The following is a 21,386-nucleotide window of genomic DNA, read 5'->3' on the forward strand; positions in this document are numbered from 1 at the left end:
CAATCCAGCCACAGAGGAACCAACGCCCGCAGCATCATTATCCTGGCCCATGTCTCTCTGGCATGTTTAGATTGTAAGCTCTTTGGTCCAGTATGTGAACTGCAAAGCAGGTGTCCTCAGTAAGAGGACACGATGGGAGTAGGGTGGACTGAGGAAGAGACTTACTGGACTGGTCCTGGCAGCGGACAGCGGACAGCAGGCAGCAGCAGATGGCGGTGACCGCAGTGATCCGGAGTATCATTGTGATTCCATATACAGCAGCCGGGGACTCTGGGCACATTCACGTCCCTCCACCTCAGCCGCCGACACCTGGAGAGACAAAAGAGACAGTGAATATACAGAGGGAACCGCGCCGACATCACCCATACCGGAAGACGGAGGAACAGAACCTCTACTAGGACCATAAGGGGTCCACATGGTTCTGAGACCCCAAACCTCTAATGTCGGTCCCATAGGTTGTCAGATATCTCGCCTGCAGTCACAGTCCCCATCTGTGGTCAGCTGGTTACAGATAACTAGTCACAACTAGTACCTCACTGTAAACCACTAACCAGAGACCTCCGCAGTGTGAGCGCTCTTACAGGAGAGACCTCCGCAGTGTGAGCGCTCTTACAGGAGAGACCTCCGCAGTGTGAGCGCTCTTACAGGAGAGACCTCCGCAGTGTGAGCGCTCTTACAGGAGAGACCTCCGCAGTGTGAGTGCTCTTACAGGAGAGACCTCCGCAGTGTGACCGCTCTTATAGTACAGACCTCCGCAGTGTGAGCGCTCTTATAGTACAGACCTCCGCAGGACCATAAGGGGTCCACATGGTTCTGAGACCCCAAACCTCTAATGTCGGTCCCATAGGTTGTCAGATATCTCGCCTGCAGTCACAGTCCCCATCTGTGGTCAGCTGGTTACAGATAACTAGTCACAACTAGTACCTCACTGTAAACCACTAACCAGAGACCTCCGCAGTGTGAGCGCTCTTACAGGAGAGACCTCCGCAGTGTGAGCGCTCTTACAGGAGAGACCTCCGCAGTGTGAGCGCTCTTACAGGAGAGACCTCCGCAGTGTGAGCGCTCTTACAGGAGAGACCTCCGCAGTGTGAGTGCTCTTACAGGAGAGACCTCCGCAGTGTGACCGCTCTTATAGTACAGACCTCCGCAGTGTGAGCGCTCTTATAGTACAGACCTCCGCAGTGTGAGCGCTCTTACAGTAGAGACCTCCGCCGTGTGAGCGCTCTTACAGGAGAGACCTCCGCAGTGTGACCGCTCTTACAGGAGAGACCTCCGCAGTGTAACCGCTCTTACAGGAGAGACCTCCGCAGTGTGACCGCTCTTACAGGAGAGACCTCCGCAGTGTGAGCGCTCTTACAGTACAGACCTCCGCAGTGTGAGCGCTCTTACAGTACAGACCTCCGCAGTGTGAGCGCTCTTACAGTACAGACCTCCGCAGTGTGAGCGCTCTTACAGTAGAGACCTCTGCAGTGTGACCGCTCTTACAGGAGAGACCTCCGCAGTGTGAGCGCTCTTACAGTACAGACCTCCGCAGTGTGAGCGCTCTTACAGTAGAGACCTCTGCAGTGTGACCGCTCTTACAGGAGAGACCTCCGCAGTGTGACCGCTCTTATGGTACAGACCTCCGCAGTGTGACCGCTCTTACAGTACAGACCTCCGCAGTGTGAGCGCTCTTACAGTAGAGACCTCCACAGTGTGACCTCTCTTACAGTACAGACCTCCGCAGTGTGACTGCTCTTACAGTACAGACCTCCGCAGTGTGACTGCTCTTACAGTACAGACCTCCGCAGTGTGACCGCTCTTACAGTACAGACCTCCGCAGTGTGACCGCTCTTACAGTACAGACCTCCGCAGTGTGACCGCTCTTACAGCGCAGACCTCCGCAGTGTGACCGCTCTTACAGTACAGACCTCCGCAGTGTGACCGCTCTTACAGTAGAGACCTCCGCAGTGTGACCGCTCTTACAGTACAGGCCTCCAGTGTGAGCGCTCTTACAGTACAGACCTCCAGTGTGACCGCTCTTACAGTACAGACCCCCGCAGTGTGACCGCTCTTACAGTACAGACCTCCGCAGTGTGACCGCTCTTACAGTACAGACCTCCAGTGTGACCGCTCTTACAGGAGAGACCTCCGCAGTGTGAGCGCTCTTACAGTACAGACCTCCGCAGTGTGACCGCTCTTACAGTACAGACCTCCAGTGTGACCGCTCTTACAGGAGAGACCTCCGCAGTGTGAGCGCTCTTACAGTACAGACCTCCGCAGTGTGACCGCTCTTACAGTACAGACCTCCGCAGTGTGAGCGCTCTTACAGTACAGACCTCCGCAGTGTGACCGCTCTTACAGTACAGACCTCCGCAGTGTGACCGCTCTTACAGTACAGACCTCCGCAGTGTGACCGCTCTTACAGTACAGACCTCCGCAGTGTGACCGCTCTTACTGTACAGACCTCCGCAGTGTGACCGCTCTTACAGTACAGACCTCCGCAGTGTGACCGCTCTTACAGTACAGACCTCCGCAGTGTGACCGCTCTTACAGTACAGACCTCCGCAGTGTGAGCGCTCTTACAGTACAGACCTCCGCAGTGTGACCGCTCTTACAGTACAGACCTCCAGTGTGACCGCTCTTACAGGAGAGACCTCCGCAGTGTGACCGCTCTTACAGTAGAGACCTCCACAGTGTGACCGCTCTTACAGTACAGACCTCCGCAGTGTGACCGCTCTTACAGTACAGACCTCCGCAGTGTGACCGCTCTTACAGCGCAGACCTCCGCAGTGTGACCGCTCTTACAGCACAGAGCTCCGCAGTGTGACCGCTCTTACAGTAGAGACCTCCGCAGTGTGACCGCTCTTACAGTACAGGCCTCCAGTGTGAGCGCTCTTACAGTACAGACCTCCGCAGTGTGACCGCTCTTACAGTAGAGACCTCTATAGTGTGACCGCTCTTACAGTACAGACCTCCGCAGTGTGACCGCTCTTACAGGAGAGACCTCCGCAGTGTGACCGCTCTTACAGGAGAGACCTCCGCAGTGTGAGCGCTCTTACAGTACAGACCTCCGCGGTGTGAGCGCTCTTACAGTACAGACCTCCGCAGTGTGACCGCTCTTACGGTACAGACCTCCGCAGTGTGAGCGCTCTTACAGTACAGACCTCCGCAGTGTGACCGCTCTTACAGTACAGACCTTCGCAGTGTGAGCGCTCTTACGGTACAGACCTCCGCAGTGTGAGCGCTCTTACAGTACAGACCTCCGCAGTGTGACCGCTCTTACGGTACAGACCTCCGCAGTGTGACCGCTCTTACAGTACAGACCTCCGCAGTGTGAGCGCTCTTACAGTACAGACCTCCGCAGTGTGAGCGCTCTTACAGTACAGACCTCCGCAGTGTGAGCGCTCTTACAGTACAGACCTCCGCAGTGTGACCGCTCTTACAGTACAGACCTCCGCAGTGTGACCGCTCTTACAGTACAGACCTCCGCAGTGTGAGCCGCTCTTACAGTACAGACCTCCGCAGTGTGACCGCTCTTACAGTACAGACCTCCGCAGTGTGACCGCTCTTACAGTACAGACCTCCGCAGTGTGACCGCTCTTACAGTACAGACCTCCGCAGTGTGACCGCTCTTACAGTACAGACCTCCGCAGTGTGACCGCTCTTACAGTACAGACCTCCGCAGTGTGACCGCTCTTACAGTACAGACCTCCGCAGTGTGACCGCTCTTACAGTACAGACCTCCGCAGTGTGACCGCTCTTACAGTACAGACCTCCGCAGTGTGACCGCTCTTACAGTACAGACCTCCCAGTGTGACCGCTCTTACAGTACAGACCTCCGCAGTGTGACCGCTCTTACAGTACAGACCTCCGCAGTGTGACCGCTCTTACAGTACAGACCTCCGCAGTGTGAGCGCTCTTACAGTACAGACCTCCGCAGTGTGACCGCTCTTACAGTACAGACCTCCGCAGTGTGAGCGCTCTTACAGTACAGACCTCCGCAGTGTGACCGCTCTTACAGTACAGACCTCCGCAGTGTGACCGCTCTTACAGTACAGACCTCTGCAGTGTGACCGCTCTTACAGCACAGACCTCCGCAGTGTGAGCGCTCTTACAGTACAGACCTCCGCAGTGTGACCGCTCTTACAGTACAGACCTCCGCAGTGTGACCGCTCTTACAGTAGAGACCTCCGCAGTGTGACCGCTCTTACAGTACGGACCTCCGCAGTGTGACCGCTCTTACAGTACAGACCTCCGCAGTGTGAGCGCTCTTACAGTACAGACCTCGCGCAGTGTGACCGCTCTTACAGTACAGACCTCCGCAGTGTGACCGCTCTTACAGTACAGACCTCCGCAGTGTGACCGCTCTTACAGTACAGACCTCCGCAGTGTGACCGCTCTTACAGTACAGACCTCCGCAGTGTGACCGCTCTTACAGTACAGACCTCCGCAGTGTGACCGCTCTTACAGTACAGACCTCCGCAGTGTGACCGCTCTTACAGTACAGACCTCCGCAGTGTGACCGCTCTTACAGTACAGACCTCCGCAGTGTGACCGCTCTTACAGTACAGACCTCCGCAGTGTGACCGCTCTTACAGTACAGACCTCCGCAGTGTGACCGCTCTTACAGTACAGACCTCCGCAGTGTGACCGCTCTTACAGTACAGACCTCCGCAGTGTGACCGCTCTTACAGTACAGACCTCCGCAGTGTGACCGCTCTTACAGTACAGACCTCCGCAGTGTGAGCGCTCTTACAGTACAGACCTCCGCAGTGTGACCGCTCTTACAGTACAGACCTCCGCAGTGTGACCGCTCTTACAGTACAGACCTCCGCAGTGTGACCGCTCTTACAGTACAGACCTCCGCAGTGTGACCGCTCTTACAGTACAGACCTCCGCAGTGTGACCGCTCTTACAGTACAGACCTCCGCAGTGTGACCGCTCTTACAGTACAGACCTCCGCAGTGTGACCGCTCTTACAGTACAGACCTCCGCAGTGTGACCGCTCTTACGGTACAGACCTCCGCAGTGTGACCGCTCTTACTGTACAGACCTCCGCAGTGTGACCGCTCTTACAGTACAGACCTCCGCAGTGTGACCGCTCTTACAGTACAGACCTCCGCAGTGTGACCGCTCTTACAGTACAGACCTCCGCAGTGTGACCGCTCTTACGGTACAGACCTCCGCAGTGTGACCGCTCTTACAGTAGAGACCTCCGCAGTGTGACCGCTCTTACAGTACAGACCTCCGCAGTGTGACCGCTCTTACAGTACAGACCTCCGCAGTGTGACCGCTCTTACAGTACAGACCTCCGCAGTGTGACCGCTCTTACAGTACAGACCTCCGCAGTGTGACTGCTCTTACAGTACAGACCTCCGCAGTGTGAGCGCTCTTACAGTACAGACCTCCGCAGTGTGACCGCTCTTACAGTACAGACCTCCGCAGTGTGACCGCTCTTACAGTACAGACCTCCGCAGTGTGAGCGCTCTTACAGTACAGACCTCCGCAGTGTGAGCGCTCTTACGGTACAGACCTCCGCAGTGTGAGCGCTCTTACAGTACAGACCTCCGCAGTGTGACCGCTCTTACAGTACAGACCTCCGCAGTGTGAGCGCTCTTACAGTACAGACCTCCGCAGTGTGAGCGCTCTTACAGTACAGACCTCCGCAGTGTGACCGCTCTTACGGTACAGACCTCCACACAATGAATATCTGCCAGGGATCATACGTGTACTGTGTAACTTCTGCTACATGTAAGGCACACATCACACTGCACACATCACACTGCACACATCACACTGCACACATCACACTGCACACATCACAATCACACTGCATACATCACACTGCGCACATCACAATCACACTCCATACATCGCGCTGCGCACTTGTCACAAATCTGATACAGGCGGTTCACAGATTAAGAAAAAATTTATTTTCCAATCTGCAAGCCCAGGTAGTCCCTGCTGGGATTTGTAGTTCTCCAACCTCAGTCAGCATCGTTCCTTAGGAACACATGGAATCACAGGAGGACGACGCGCACATTCAACTTTCACGTGGCGCAGCAAAAACATCAAGTGTGCAAAAATTGGACTGCGACAATGGCAGCGCTACTGAGGACTGCGATCAGCCCCAGCCTAAACAGAACCTCCGAGCGCAAGGAAAAGTTGAGAAATAAACACTACTGGGAAAAAAAAAAGACGTCAAAACAAAGGAAATACAATAAACATTGCTGCAACATTTTAACCCACAAAGTTCCAAAACTGAGCAACCTGTGGGGGGGGGGGGGGGGAGATGGGGGCCTACAGGTCCCAACAGCCACTGGAGTCAGAGCAGCGACCCCTCTGTATGGATGGGACATTCCAGGGGCAGACGAGGGGCCACTAGACTTACTTGCTGAGGAGAAGGTCCTGGCCGTGCCCTCTTCATAATGAAGGCAATAGCAGCTGTTTGGAAATCTTAATACTCTTCCCACCAGGTTAAAATAACAATTTCCTGTGAGTGGGGGTTTAGATGACCCCTGCCCCGCAGACCCCTTCTCCTTACACCCTCCTCCTCCTCCCCAGGCCTCAGATAGGCATGTAAATCATACCCCAGGGGGGAGTCATTAGTGGAGTGAAATTAACAAGGGCTGGAACTGTATAAAAGACACAATTCCAACTCCTTCTGCTATGGGGGAGCAGGGGGGAGACAGAGGCTCACATTTCACCACTCCAGAGTGGACAGCCAGGGAGATGTCCTCCTCTCCAGCCCAAGTTAACCACTTCCTAACCCCATCAAATAGGATCACATAAAGCAGAGGATATATTGACGACGTTCCCATGAAAGGTCATAGAATATCTCTCTGCAGTAAAGTAATACCATATGATGACATCACACGCTGACATCACACTTTTTATTGATACATACATGTCCACCTTTAAGTCATATGTTGCAAATGTAGAAGAAAAGCTGAAATCCCTTGTAGTGGATAACGGCGAACCTTTGTGGGTTAGTTTCACCTGCGGATCATAGGAGAGCTGAGATAAAGCACCCATGAGTATTGGGGGAGCTGAGAAGGCGTCATCATAGACAGATGGGGTCATTACTCAAAAGGTTAGGGATTTTGCGGATTGAGGGTTAATGTCCTATTGGTTTATTTCAATGTTATATGTGGTTTCTTGGCAGGACACCCGCCACAGGGAACGAAGCTGAGGAAACAATTTTTAACATAATTAAGGGGAAAAAAAGTCACCTGTGACCAAATAGAAGACGTCTGCATGTTTTTGATACTATAAATGGCAGGCATTATGGCATCAAAGTTCAGAACGCCACCCATCGGTATAGAAGCAGAGACGCCCCGTGCACTACATAAAATAACATCCAGAAAGTCACGGAAGTCTATATTTGCTGAGAAAATATACATATTGGTCAGCCAACCCAGGTCGTGGTTCCTGAACAAGACCACTGAATATTATTAGTACCCTCTATCATACCAATGAGGCTCAGGATAAGCAGCAGTACACATGCTGCTGGGACTTGTAGTTCCCTAGCTATATTGTCTGCTTGTGGCACGCCTCATTACGAGTAAAGTGGTACGGTAATTTCTGTGAAGCTCCATACTGTAAAGTTTGCTATTGGATTACAGGTGGGGGCGCTGTTGCATTGGTGTCTACTACATTTTTTTGTGGCAGAAAGTGGTACTGCAAGTGATAAATGTAACTGGGCATTTTCAATAAGATCTGAAAGCAGCAAAAGCCTGAATCTGTCTCCCTATAGATAGAGCGCAACGCAATACACTGAAAAGAAAAATTAGTATCAAAAAGAATCTGATGTAAAAGGCATCAATCCTCAAGCCTGGCTTCTAACGTACATGAGCCGAGAAGGTGAACTGGGGCCAATGTAAGAATTTTCCCATTTACTTTCCACACCTAAGATGATGATCACTTCATATAAATAAACTTTTTTGTCTATGGACGCACACCAAGTCAAGTCCCCCACCTCCCCCTTACTTCATACCCACCAGAGAGAGTCCTGGCACAGATCCCCAAAAAGCAAGGCCAGATCCTCCTCATTCTGGGCTCTGTTTTATCTCAGCCTGGCTATTTCTGGCACCCGGAGGAGTATGGGGGTTTGCTAGTGGGAGGTTGTACGCTTATGACTGCGTGGAAACTTGGCCTTACAAGTCTGACTCTTTTATTATTTCATTTTTCTTGATTTTTCCTTCTTATACTTGGCAGTTCAGCCTAAACAAGCGATAGAGAAATATTATTGCGGACATTACGCCACCCAAACGCCTAGTAACTCCTTTGTCACCAAAGTGGAGAAGGACCATAAAGAGAATGTTTTTGCCATTTAACTCTCCCCATGGAGGCGTTAATTCCAACTGGTACAATGAATTCACACCTTAACTGAGAACCAGTCAAAGGTCAAAAGACCCAGAGGCTGTGTAGAAGGAAGCCGAAGGTAGACTACATCTACAAAAAGAGCTGCCAGGAATGACAAATGGCCCAGGGCTGGTAGGTCTTGGCCTGTAACAATAGCCAGGTTGGGGGCTGTAGGAACTTCTGCTATGAGCCCCCCATTCTCTATGTACACCTCTTATGATTTTTTTTGGGGTAGCACTGGGCAATGACAAATTTACATTGTCCAAATGAGAATCCATAGATCAGCCCCTTTAAGAATGTACATTGCCGGTCTTAGGTTTTTAGACCTGCATCTAATCTCTGCCTGGGCGCCCATACAAAATGAATTACTGTGCATCATAAAGTAAATTCTTAGGAGATTTATAGAATTGACCACCAAAGAGAAGAATTCTTGCTCATCTGTCCCGGTTCTGTTTTCTATCAGTGGGATTATAGGTTAGACACATCTTCTGGAATGCAATACATCCTCCTACCGACAGCCTGAGACTCTTCCAGACTCTCAAAGAGAAAGGCATAGGGTAACTGGGTCACTACAGAAGACAAGACCCTTAAAAAAAAAAAAAGAGAACATGAGTAGGACCAGATGGACCAGGGCTGGTAAGATCATAGAAAGTCGAGAGGTGGAAAAAGCAGTGGAGGACAGATTAAATAAGGTGCGACCGGATGGGTATCAAGAAGGACCTGCCAACTCCATCTTGGCAGATGAAGCTCCAGACGGTGACCTGAAAGGGATATACGCACTGGCGTGCCAACTTTCACCTCAACAATCAAGAATACTCAGACCACCTAGGAACGGTGGACGTGGGATCATCTCAAAAAAAGCTGGGAGAAAATATGAATTTGGAAGAGTCCACAGAAACTAAACAAATTCCTTGCAGAAGGACGCCCAGTCCAAACATCTCAGGTCTCTTCCAAGAGGACCTGGCGTTCTATCCTCGCACAGGAGGGATTTCTCATAGACTTCACTTCTTAAACCCTACAATTATTTTAGCTCAATCTCATTCAAGGCCGGATAAAGAGCAAAAGTACAAAAGACATGGAGGGGGAAGAAGAAGAAGTAGAAGAACGGAGTGGTCTTTACTTTCCCCCTTTTCCCCCAATTCTCTTTAATTTACGTCCCTTTGCTCACTATCAACTCAACTTGACAAGCTTGCTAATTGGATAAGTGCAGATCCCACACTCTTGGGATGCCAGAGAACTGGATAGGGTAGGGGTGGGAGAGGTTTTTTTGGGGGATCATTGGTTTAATAGTAGGGGGGATGCCTCTCAACATGAATTCCATCTGCTTTTTTTTTTCCTCACGACCATTGACGACGCTTCTTGAATATTCATGGAGACTTCTCTCTTCCACCTCGGTTCCCCCTCCCTCTACCCCTCTCATAGCACAGGACAATACATTAGCTAACAGCCCCCCCTCTACGCATTAGATAAACACAGGCAGTGTCAAGTGTGAGGAGGGACTACAACTGCCAGTCATGGATCGGGCCCACAATGAGACCCACTAATATATTGCATGCTTTCCATATGGGGGCTGCGTTGCCCGTGGAAACACTAACAGGCAGAACGAGGCTTAATAGAGTCCGTATTCATTGTAATGCAGCAAGCTGGCTCAAGAGACTATTGCCCCGTGGGTCATTTTTCTTTATTTCTCTACCCCCCTCCTTCCTTTCATTTTTTTTTCTCCTTTTATTGAAAAGGGACAAAAGACCAAGGTTGCTTAAGGGTCCCAATCTGGAGAGGATCGGGGGTCTCAGAGAAAAGACTTTGCTGCAGTTTAGGAGTACTGAGGAGGGGTAAGGTTTCAAAAAATAGGAGACTAAATAAAAAAAAATCTAAAAAGTTAAAAAGCAAGCAGAGGTGCCAGCTGCCCGCAGAAAACCTGCAATAGCTGGAGGGAAGGAGGCTTTCAAAGATACAAAGGCTTGGCATAGAGAAAGGTTAACGCGTAAATAGAAAAAACAGCTGCTTAAGACGAGAGTGATGTCTGACCACCCGCCTCGAAGACATGGCCTAGGCCAAAAAAACTCCTGCCAACCGTGCAATGGCGACAAGTCCCTGCACACACAGCTCAGAGTCCTTGAAATTTAATGGAGTGTCCAGAGCACTTCATCTATTATAAAGGTCCAAAAACAATTCTGCTCCCCCTTCTTTATCTGCCTGGAGTATGTGGAGTAGATGGTCATTGTACGTGTTCATTCTGCTCCTTAGGTCACCATATTAAAAAAAAACTGGGAACAGACAGTTAAAGTACTTTGTGACAGAAGTTCTACCTAGGTATAGCAGTAATCCTCAGTTTTAGGATTTTTCTCTCAGAGTCTAGAAGCATGTGCACCTGAAATTCAGTGTCTAAAATAATGAACTTTGTTGTCTAGAACCATAAACTTCATGAAGACCTGAACCTCAGCTCCTAGAACCATAAAGGCCTGAACTTTAGCTTCAAGAACCATGAAGACTTGAACTTCAGCTGTTAGCAAGAGGTTCAGTGTCTACCATATCTAGAACCATCAAACAACTGTACTACAGAGTATAGATTTAAGAACCTTAAACTTTAGAATCATAAATACCTGAACTTCAGCATCTAAAACCATGAACAACCAGAACTATGACCACCATAAACTACAAGAGTCTAGAACCATGAACTTCTGACTTTAACTCCTAGAACCATAAACTGCTCAACTTCAGCTCCAAGAACCATGAACTCCTCAACGTTAGCTTCTAGAACTATGAACTCCTGACTTCAGTTCTTAGAACCATAAACTCCTCAACATCAGCATCTAGAACCATGTATTAGCTCCTAAAACAATGAACTCCTCAACACCAGCTCCTAGAACCACGAACTCCTCAACATCAGCTCCTGGAACCAAGAACTCCTGACTTCAGCTCCTAGAACCATGAACTCCTCAACGTTAGCTCCTAGAACTATGAACTCCTGACTTCAGTTCAAAGGTACCCTGAACTCCTCAACATCTGCATCTAGAACCATGAACTACTCAGTATTTACTCCTAGAGCCATGAACTCCTCAACTTTAGCTCCTAGAACCACTAACTTCTCAACATCAGCATCTAGAACCATTAACTCCTCAGTATTAGCTCCGAGAACCATGAACTCAACATTAACTCCTAAAACAATTAACTCCTCAAAGTCAGCCCCTAGAACCACAAACTCTTCAACGTCAGGTCCTAGAACCACAAACACCTCAACGTCAGCACCTGGAACCACAAACACCTCAACGTCAGCACCTGGAACCATGAACTGCTCAAAACCAGCTCCTAGGCCATGTATTCATGAACTTCAGCTCCTAAAACCAAGAACTTCTTAACTTCAGCTACTAGAATCATGAACACCAATGTCAGCATCTAAAATCACGGGCACCCGAAATTCATCATCTAGAACCATGAACATCTTAAGGTTCGGTTCACATGTTTCACCTGCCACAGGTAACACATGGCAGACAGCTGAGACCCCCGTTGAGACTGCACTGTGTAAACCCAGCCTATGTCACACAATAACAGGACGAGTACTGGACCACTGGGTGGCGCTGCTCTCTAACTACTCAGATTGCATTATTTCAGGGGCAGACATGGGAAACTGCACCAATCTAATCAGTTCTCAGTCAACATGCGTGTCCATGATGATCTTTGTCGTGGTGGGTGGAGCCATGCTGTAGAATGTTTTTGAGTCCTACAGCGGTCTATAGGTTTGTGTCTGCGCCCCCCCCATCATCATTATCTAAATAGGTCGTTACGACAGGTCTGTACTAAAAAGTGGACAATCCCTTTAATTTTCCTTTGGGATTACCGCATCCCTACACGTGTTTGCACTTGGTACTTTGTGTCACCTGCTTCCAGCAGCCACTTCACACTTCCCACTGTGTTCAGAGCAAACATGAGAGCCCGGCGAGAGAAAAGGTCGATGTGGATTTAGCTAATCTCCGGCTCTGTGTGATGCCGCTATCGGAGGCCGCTCCGCGCCGCAACTTGTTGACTTTTTTTTCCCTTTTGTGCGACTAAATAAATAAATGATCCAAAGAACGTAAGAAAAACCGCAGAACCAAAGAGCAGATTCACACCAATAACTCAGACTACCGCCTATCCATTCACTAGAGATCAGCGGTGACATCACTGAGAATGCCGCCTATCCATCACTAGAGATCAGCGGTGACATCACTGAGAATGCCGCCTATCCATTCACTAGAGATCAGCGGTGACATCACTGAGAATGCCGCCTATCCATTCACTAGAGATCAGCGGTGATATCACTGAGAATGCCGCCTATCCATTTACTAGAGATCAGCAGTGACATCACTGAGAATGCCGCCTATCCATTCACTAGAGCTCAGCGGTGACATCACTGAGAATGCAGCCTATCCATCACTAGAGATCAGCGGTGACATCACTGAGAATGCAGCCTATCCATCACTAGAGATCAGCGGTGACATCACTGAGAATGCCGCCTATCCATCACTAGAGATCAGCGGTGACATCACTGAGAATGCAGCCTATCCATCACTAGAGATCAGCGGTGACATCACTGAGAATGCCGCCTATCCATTCACTAGAGATCAGTGGTGACGTCGCTATTGTGACATCACTCCCACACTGACCGCACTGTGTATAGTGAGGGCTCCCCCCACAAGGCGCACAGCCCCGGGATATGGTGACCGCTCAGGGCTCTCTAAATAAACCCTTTAAATCCCTTGTAAAAACAATGTAAAGAAAAGCTCCGATAATCTGGAAGTTTGCTCTAGTCAAGTGCACTTATCCCACTGCCCAGCGGGAGGCCTGAGGACCTCCAAACAATTAAATGTTTAGGACCATGTCTTCTCCCCTCCCCCACACACTATACTGGACCCATCCCACATTACACGTATCTAATCCCATCCTGTGTGATACTGTCTGCTGAGCTGTGTATCTAATCCCATCCTGTGTGATACTGTCTGCTGAGCTGTGTATCTAATACCATCCTGTGTGATACTGTCTGCTGAGCTGTGTATCTAATCCCATCCTGTGTGATACTGACTGCTGAGCTGTGTATCTAATCCTATCCTGTGTGATACTGTCTGCTGAGCTGTGTATCTAATCCTATCCTGTGTGATACTGTCTGCTGAGCTGTGTATCTAATCCTATCCTGTGTGATACTGTCTGCTGAGCTGTGTATCTAATCCCATCCTGTGTGATACAGTCTGCTGAGCTGTGTATCTAATCCTATCCTGTGTGATACTGTCTGCTGAGCTGTGTATCTAATCCTATCCTGTGTGATACTGTCTGCTGAGCTGTGTATCTAATCCTATCCTGTGTGATACTGTCTGCTGAGCTGTGTATCTAATCCAATCCTGTGTGATACTGTCTGCTGAGCTGTGTATCTAATCCTATCCTGTGTGATACTGTCTGCTGAGCTGTGTATCTAATCCTATCCTGTGTGATACTGTCTGCTGAGCTGTGTATCTAATCCTATCCTGTGTGATACGGCCTGCTGAGCTGTGTATCTAATCCTATCCTGTGTGATACTGTCTGCTGAGCTGTGTATCTAATCCTCTCCTGTGTGATACTGTCTGCTGAGCTGTGTATCTAATCCAATCCTGTGTGATACTGTCTGCTGAGCTGTGTATCTAATCCTATCCTGTGTGATACTGTCTGCTGAGCTGTGTATCTAATCCCATCCTGTGTGATACTGTCTGCTGAGCTGTGTATCTAATACCATCCTGTGTGATACTGTCTGCTGAGCTGTGTATCTAATCCCATCCTGTGTGATACTGACTGCTGAGCTGTGTATCTAATCCTATCCTGTGTGATACTGTCTGCTGAGCTGTGTATCTAATCCTATCCTGTGTGATACTGTCTGCTGAGCTGTGTATCTAATCCTATCCTGTGTGATACTGTCTGCTGAGCTGTGTATCTAATCCCATCCTGTGTGATACAGTCTGCTGAGCTGTGTATCTAATCCTATCCTGTGTGATACTGTCTGCTGAGCTGTGTATCTAATCCTATCCTGTGTGATACTGTCTGCTGAGCTGTGTATCTAATCCTATCCTGTGTGATACTGTCTGCTGAGCTGTGTATCTAATCCCATCCTGTGTGATACTGTCTGCTGAGCTGTGTATCTAATACCATCCTGTGTGATACTGTCTGCTGAGCTGTGTATCTAATCCCATCCTGTGTGATACTGACTGCTGAGCTGTGTATCTAATCCTATCCTGTGTGATACTGTCTGCTGAGCTGTGTATCTAATCCTATCCTGTGTGATACTGTCTGCTGAGCTGTGTATCTAATCCTATCCTGTGTGATACTGTCTGCTGAGCTGTGTATCTAATCCCATCCTGTGTGATACAGTCTGCTGAGCTGTGTATCTAATCCTATCCTGTGTGATACTGTCTGCTGAGCTGTGTATCTAATCCTATCCTGTGTGATACTGTCTGCTGAGCTGTGTATCTAATCCTATCCTGTGTGATACTGTCTGCTGAGCTGTGTATCTAATCCAATCCTGTGTGATACTGTCTGCTGAGCTGTGTATCTAATCCTATCCTGTGTGATACTGTCTGCTGAGCTGTGTATCTAATCCTATCCTGTGTGATACTGTCTGCTGAGCTGTGTATCTAATCCTATCCTGTGTGATACGGCCTGCTGAGCTGTGTATCTAATCCTATCCTGTGTGATACTGTCTGCTGAGCTGTGTATCTAATCCTCTCCTGTGTGATACTGTCTGCTGAGCTGTGTATCTAATCCAATCCTGTGTGATACTGTCTGCTGAGCTGTGTATCTAATCCTATCCTGTGTGATACTGTCTGCTGAGCTGTGTATCTAATCCCATCCTGTGTGATACTGACTGCTGAGCTGTGTATCTAATCCTATCCTGTGTGATACTGTCTGCTGAGCTGTGTATCTAATCCTATCCTGTGTGATACTGTCTGCTGAGCTGTGTATCTAATCCTATCCTGTGTGATACTGTCTGCTGAGCTGTGTATCTAATCCCATCCTGTGTGATACAGTCTGCTGAGCTGTGTATCTAATCCTATCCTGTGTGATACTGTCTGCTGAGCTGTGTATCTAATCCTATCCTGTGTGATACTGTCTGCTGAGCTGTGTATCTAATCCTATCCTGTGTGATACTGTCTGCTGAGCTGTGTATCTAATCCAATCCTGTGTGATACTGTCTGCTGAGCTGTGTATCTAATCCTATCCTGTGTGATACTGTCTGCTGAGCTGTGTATCTAATCCTATCCTGTGTGATACTGTCTGCTGAGCTGTGTATCTAATCCTATCCTGTGTGATACGGCCTGCTGAGCTGTGTATCTAATCCTATCCTGTGTGATACTGTCTGCTGAGCTGTGTATCTAATCCTCTCCTGTGTGATACTGTCTGCTGAGCTGTGTATCTAATCCAATCCTGTGTGATACTGTCTGCTGAGCTGTGTATCTAATCCTATCCTGTGTGATACTGTCTGCTGAGCTGTGTATCTAATCCTATCCTGTGTGATACTGTCTGCTGAGCTGTGTATCTAATCCTATCCTGTGTGATACTGTCTGCTGAGCTGTGTATCTAATCCTATTCTGTGTGATACTGCCTGCTGAGCTGTGTATCTAATCCTATCCTGTGTGATACAGTCTGCTGAGCTATGTATCTAATCCTATCCTGTGTGATACCGCCTGCTGAGCTGTGTATCTAATCCTATCCTGTGTGATACTGTCTGCTGAACTGTGTATCTAATCCTATCCTGTGTGATACCGTCTACTGAGCTGTGTATCTAATCCTATCCTGTGTGATACTGTCTGCTGAGCTGTGTATCTAATCCCATCCTGTGTGATACTGTCTGCTGAGCTGTGTATCTAATCCCATCCTGTGTGATACAGTCTGCTGAGCTGTGTATCTAATCCTATCCTGTGTGATACTGTCTGCTGAGCTGTGTATCTAATCCTATCCTGTGTGATACTGTCTGCTGAGCTGTGTATCTAATCCTATCCTGTGTGATACTGTCTGCTGAGCGGTGTATCTAATCCTCTCCTGTGTGATACTGTCTGCTGAGCTGTGTATCTAATCCTCTCCTGTGTGATACTGTCTGCTGAGCTGTGTATCTAATCCTCTCCTGTGTGATACTGTCTGATGAGCTGTGTATCTAATCCTCTCCTGTGTGATACTGTCTGCTGACCTGTGTATCTAATCCTCTCCTGTGTGATACTGTCTGCTGAGCTGTGTATCTAGTGTGATGCAGCATGTGAGTGGCAGGAGCGGGAGCGCTGGCTGTGAAGGGGTTACTGAGCACGATATGGCGGTGCTATGTATTTTGTGGGTGACTCTCGGCTCCACAAACTGGAAAGAAGAAGAATTTTCTGACTCATAAGAGGAGCCCCGGAGGAGAAGGGTGAACCCCGGGGAATCTCCAGTTACCGAACCTCCCGGGGGTTCTAGGATTACAGCCGCTGTGCCAGCTTTGTGCCACCACAGACTCTGCACAGTCCTCATCAGCACTGGGCAGCAACCACTCTTCAGAATGAAGGAAACCAGCAGAACTGTGGGTGCAGATTTGGATGTGAATGGAGTAGAAAGTCTAAAGTAACTGAAGACGAGCACAAGACGAAACAAAGTCTCAGTGTTTGTCCTTGAAAACTGTGTATGAGGCCGGCGGCGACACTTTCCCGGGTCAATACATCCGAGTTCTTAAAAGTCCCTCCGGCTCCTTGTTCACTACGAGCTGGAGCTTAAATTCAGGAAGAAAGAAGAATTGATCGACGTTCTCCTTCCTGGAAGATCGATAGGACGCGCAGCGCTATTAATACTCCCCAGCCGGAGGCCTATAATACACAGTATTAGACAGACCGCACTATAGTCACAGGGGCCAGTCATTTGCCCGATCTGTTGGCATCGCCTACGTCAACCTCGCCAACGCTCATCATGGCGAGGACAATACAGCAGACTGACGGATAATCCGCCTGGACTTCTGCTCCGCGCCGCATTATCCGGACTTCGGCCACGCGCCGCATTATCCGGACTTCGGCCACGCGCCGCATTATCCGGACTTCGGCCACGCGCCGCACTATCCGGACTTCGGCCACGCGCCGCACTATCCGGACTTCGGCCACGCGCCGCACTATCCGGACTTCGGCCACGCGCCGCACTATCCGGACTTCGGCCACGCGCCGCACTATCCGGACTTCGGCCACGCGCCGCACTATCCGGACTTCGGCCACGCGCCGCACTATCAGGACTTCGGCCACGCGCCGCACTATCCGGACTTCGGCCACGCGCCGCATTATAAGGACTTCGGCCACGCGCCGCATTATCCGGACTTCGGCCACGCGCCGCATTATCCGGACTTCGGCCACGCGCCGCATTATCAGGACTTCGGCCACGCGCCGCATTATCAGGACTTCGGCTACGCGCCGCATTATCCGGACTTCGGCCACGCGCCGCATTATCCGGACTTCGGCCACGCGCCGCATTATCCGGACTTCGGCCACGCGCCGCATTATCCGGACTTCGGCTACGCGCCGCATTATCCGGACTTCGGCCACGCGCCGCATTATCCGGACTTCGGCTACGCGCCGCATTATCAGGACTTCGGCTACGCGCCGCATTATCCGGACTTCGGCTACGCGCCGCATTATCCGGACTTCGGCTACGCGCCGCATTATCCGGACTTCGGCTACGCGCCGCATTATACGGACTTCGGCTACGCGCCGCATTATACGGACTTCGGCTACGCGCCGCATTATCCGGACTTCGGCCACGCGCTGCATTATACGGACTTCGGCCACGCGCCGCATTATCAGGACTTCGGCTCCGCGGCGGCGGATCATCAGATGCCAGAGTGCAGGGATTCCATGGAACCCTGTGCTGTATAGACTTAGGGCAGAGGCTGGAAGCCTCCAGCTGCTGACTTTCCTCCTGAGTGGTTTGAGGCGCTGGGGTTTGGGGTTTGAGGTTTCAGGTGACCGGGGGATGGTATTAACGACCCGAGGTCGTGTTTTCTTAAGGTTTGCGGCATCTCAGCCCTTGAGGCGAATCAGCCTGTAAAACTCCAAAGCTGTCACCAGGTGGGAGGAGGCGGGGGAGGGGGCGAGCGGAGGAATGCGGGCCCTTCTATTCTGGACCCTTACGTTTATAGGGCGTCCTATGGTGGACGTGTAATGGCGATATTATATGAGCCACTTCTGGGCGACACATTATAACCCGCCGCCGCAGACAATCGCGTCCTTTATCCCTCGGCCGCACCGGCTTCTAATTAACCACAGCTGGAGGCCGCAGTAAATGACTCCGTCCCATTATTAAAGTGGAGCGCAGTGAAACTTACAGGAAACCCTATAATGCCGCCTGATGTGAACGCAACGGGCGCAATAAAACCGCCCCCTCACCCACTGGAATCATTTGGCAACGTGATTCATTAGTGTTCAAATGGCACAAAATACCGCCAGCGTCCGTCCGTGAAAAGTATTCACACCCCTCGGCTGTAACTTGTCACTATACTGTAGCGCAAAAATTTTAAAATCATCAAGGGGAGGGGGTGGAGGGCGTGAATACTTTCTACGAAGGCTTAGTTATAGCAAAAAATGTTAAATGTTTTTTGATGGGGACAAGTTTTTCTAGTGGAGACTGCAAAGGGTGGAGCTTACGGAAATTCTTTCGAAGGCTGGCGTTTACGCAGATTGTCAAAGGGTGGAGCTTATGTAATTTTCTAAAGGGTGGAGCTTAACCAGATTTGCAAAAGGGTGGAGCTTATGTAGATTTGCAAAGGGAAGAGCTTGTGCAAATTTGCATTAAAAAGGGGGACTCCTATGTCATTGTGGAGACATTCCCAGGCGGGATTCAAGCATCGGGCAAAAAATATTGGACCTCAGGGGCAAATAGAGCTTCAATTGGCCCCACCCCCTCATTTGCATATAGCGCCAATGCCATTAGAGCTGGTAGCGGGCAGCAATATGAATCATTGGTGCTCACTGCTGCCCCCTGTTGAACAATCCCCAAATGAGCTGAAGAGCAGGGGCAGCTGCTGGACGCTACGTAGCGAAGGTTCACGGTAGTATTATGGTCTCACTCTATCTGTACAAGGGTGCAGCACTACGTGGCGGTAATGTGCACGGCTCTGTGACATCACTATAACTGGGCTCTCTTTAGTGAATGACCCCCAAATTACAGTAATGCACTTTGCACATACGAAGTGGAAAGGGTCAGATTTCAGTCCGCAGGGAGGAAGACGGGGCTTGTGCGCTGTGTGCGCGCCCTGGCTGGCTGCCGGCACATGAAGAGTTAATGGCAGGTCTGTCCTCATTTGACTTCTGGCTGAAATCATCGCATAATTTCTGATCGGAGACAGGAAAGTTCTCCATCACCAGAACTGGGACCCACCTGAACCTCAGCGCCACAAAGACAGGTCACAGAATTCCCTTCTGTAGAAGGTTAGATTGTAAGCTCTTGCGTCCAGAGCCCTCTGCATTAAACCCCCCCCCCCCCCCCCCGCAGTATATGACATCAAGATCGTACCAAGACATCCAGCACAGGGATCAGCAAACTCCGGCACTCCAGCTGTTCGGAAACTACAACTCCCAGTATCCTCCTTTCACTTCTATGGGACTTACAAGAACAGCCAAGAAAGTGTGCATGCTGGGAGTTGTAGTTCCCCAGCAGCTGGAGTGCTGAAGGCTGCTGATCCCTGATCTAGCACGTTATAGCACAGAATACATTTTGCGAACACGAAAACACAAAGTAATTTTTATGTCACAAAGTAGTGATCTGTCCTACAGAATAGTGATCAGTGCCACATAACAGTGATCCGTAATAACACAATAGTGATCAGTGCCACACCATGGTGATATGTACCACACTATAGTAATCTGTACCAAACAATATTAGTAATCAGTACCACACTATAGTGATCAGTACCACACTATAGTAATCTCTACCACACTATAGTGATCAGTGCCACATAACAGTGATCCGTAATAACACAATAGTGATATGTACCACACTATAGTAATCTGTACCAAACAATATTAGTAATCTCTACCACACTATAGTGATCTGTACCACAATATAGTGATCTGCACCACACTATAGTAATCTCTACCACACTATAGTGATCTGCACCACACTATAGTAATCTCTACCACACTATAGTAATCTCTACCACACTATAGTGATCTCTACCACACTATAGTGATCTCTACCACACTATAGTGATCTCTACCACACTATAGTGATCTGTACCACACTATAGTGATCTCTACCACACTATAGTAATCTCTACCACACTATAGTGATCTCTACCACACTATAGTAATCTCTACCACACTATAGTGATCTCTACCACACTATAGTGATCTGTACCACACTATAGTGATCTCTACCACACTATAGTGATCTCTACCACACTATAGTAATCTCTACCACACTATAGTAATCTCTACCACACTATAGTGATCTCTACCACACTATAGTGATCTCTACCACACTATAGTGATCTGTACCACACTATAGTGATCTGTACCACACTATAGTAATCTCTACCACACTATAGTGATCTCTACCACACTATAGTGATCTCTACCACACTATAGTGATCTCTACCACACTATAGTAATCTCTACCACACTATAGTGATCTCTACCACACTATAGTGATCTGTACCACACTATAGTGATCTCTACCACACTATAGTGATCTCTACCACACTATAGTGATCTCTACCACACTATAGTGATCTCTACGTCAGGGACAATCTGCAGACCCTCGCCCTGAACCCCTTGCATTTTACAGGCCATTACCCCCCCCCAATATCCTGTGGTCACACACGTACACCTTGTCCACTTTGTAGTCTGATCTCACACCTCGGAATCCCCCCATAAACCCATGACACAATAGTCATAAGTAATAACACAATAGTGAACAGTGCCACATAACAGTGATCCGTAATAACACAATAGTGATCAGTGCCACATAACAGTGATCCGTAATAACACAATAGTGATATGTACCACACTATACTAATCTGTACCAAACAATATTAGTAATCT

The 21,386-nt window shown here is 49.2% G+C and overlaps 1 protein-coding gene across 1 annotated transcript in view; it reads right to left on the bottom strand.

Annotated features, from left to right (window-relative positions):
- BOC (BOC cell adhesion associated, oncogene regulated) overlaps window positions 1-21,386 on the bottom strand; it is a 74,303-nt gene that overhangs the window by 46,626 nt on the left and 6,291 nt on the right. Inside the window, exon 2 of the mRNA XM_044285871.1 lies at window positions 166-309. Coding sequence (XP_044141806.1) covers window positions 166-280 — 115 coding nt within the window. The 5' untranslated portion in view covers window positions 281-309. The remainder of the gene's footprint in view (window positions 1-165; window positions 310-21,386) is intronic.

Source organism: Bufo gargarizans, chromosome 3 (assembly GCF_014858855.1).
Source record: "Bufo gargarizans isolate SCDJY-AF-19 chromosome 3, ASM1485885v1, whole genome shotgun sequence".
In the NCBI taxonomy this organism is placed as follows: domain Eukaryota; kingdom Metazoa; phylum Chordata; class Amphibia; order Anura; family Bufonidae; genus Bufo; species Bufo gargarizans.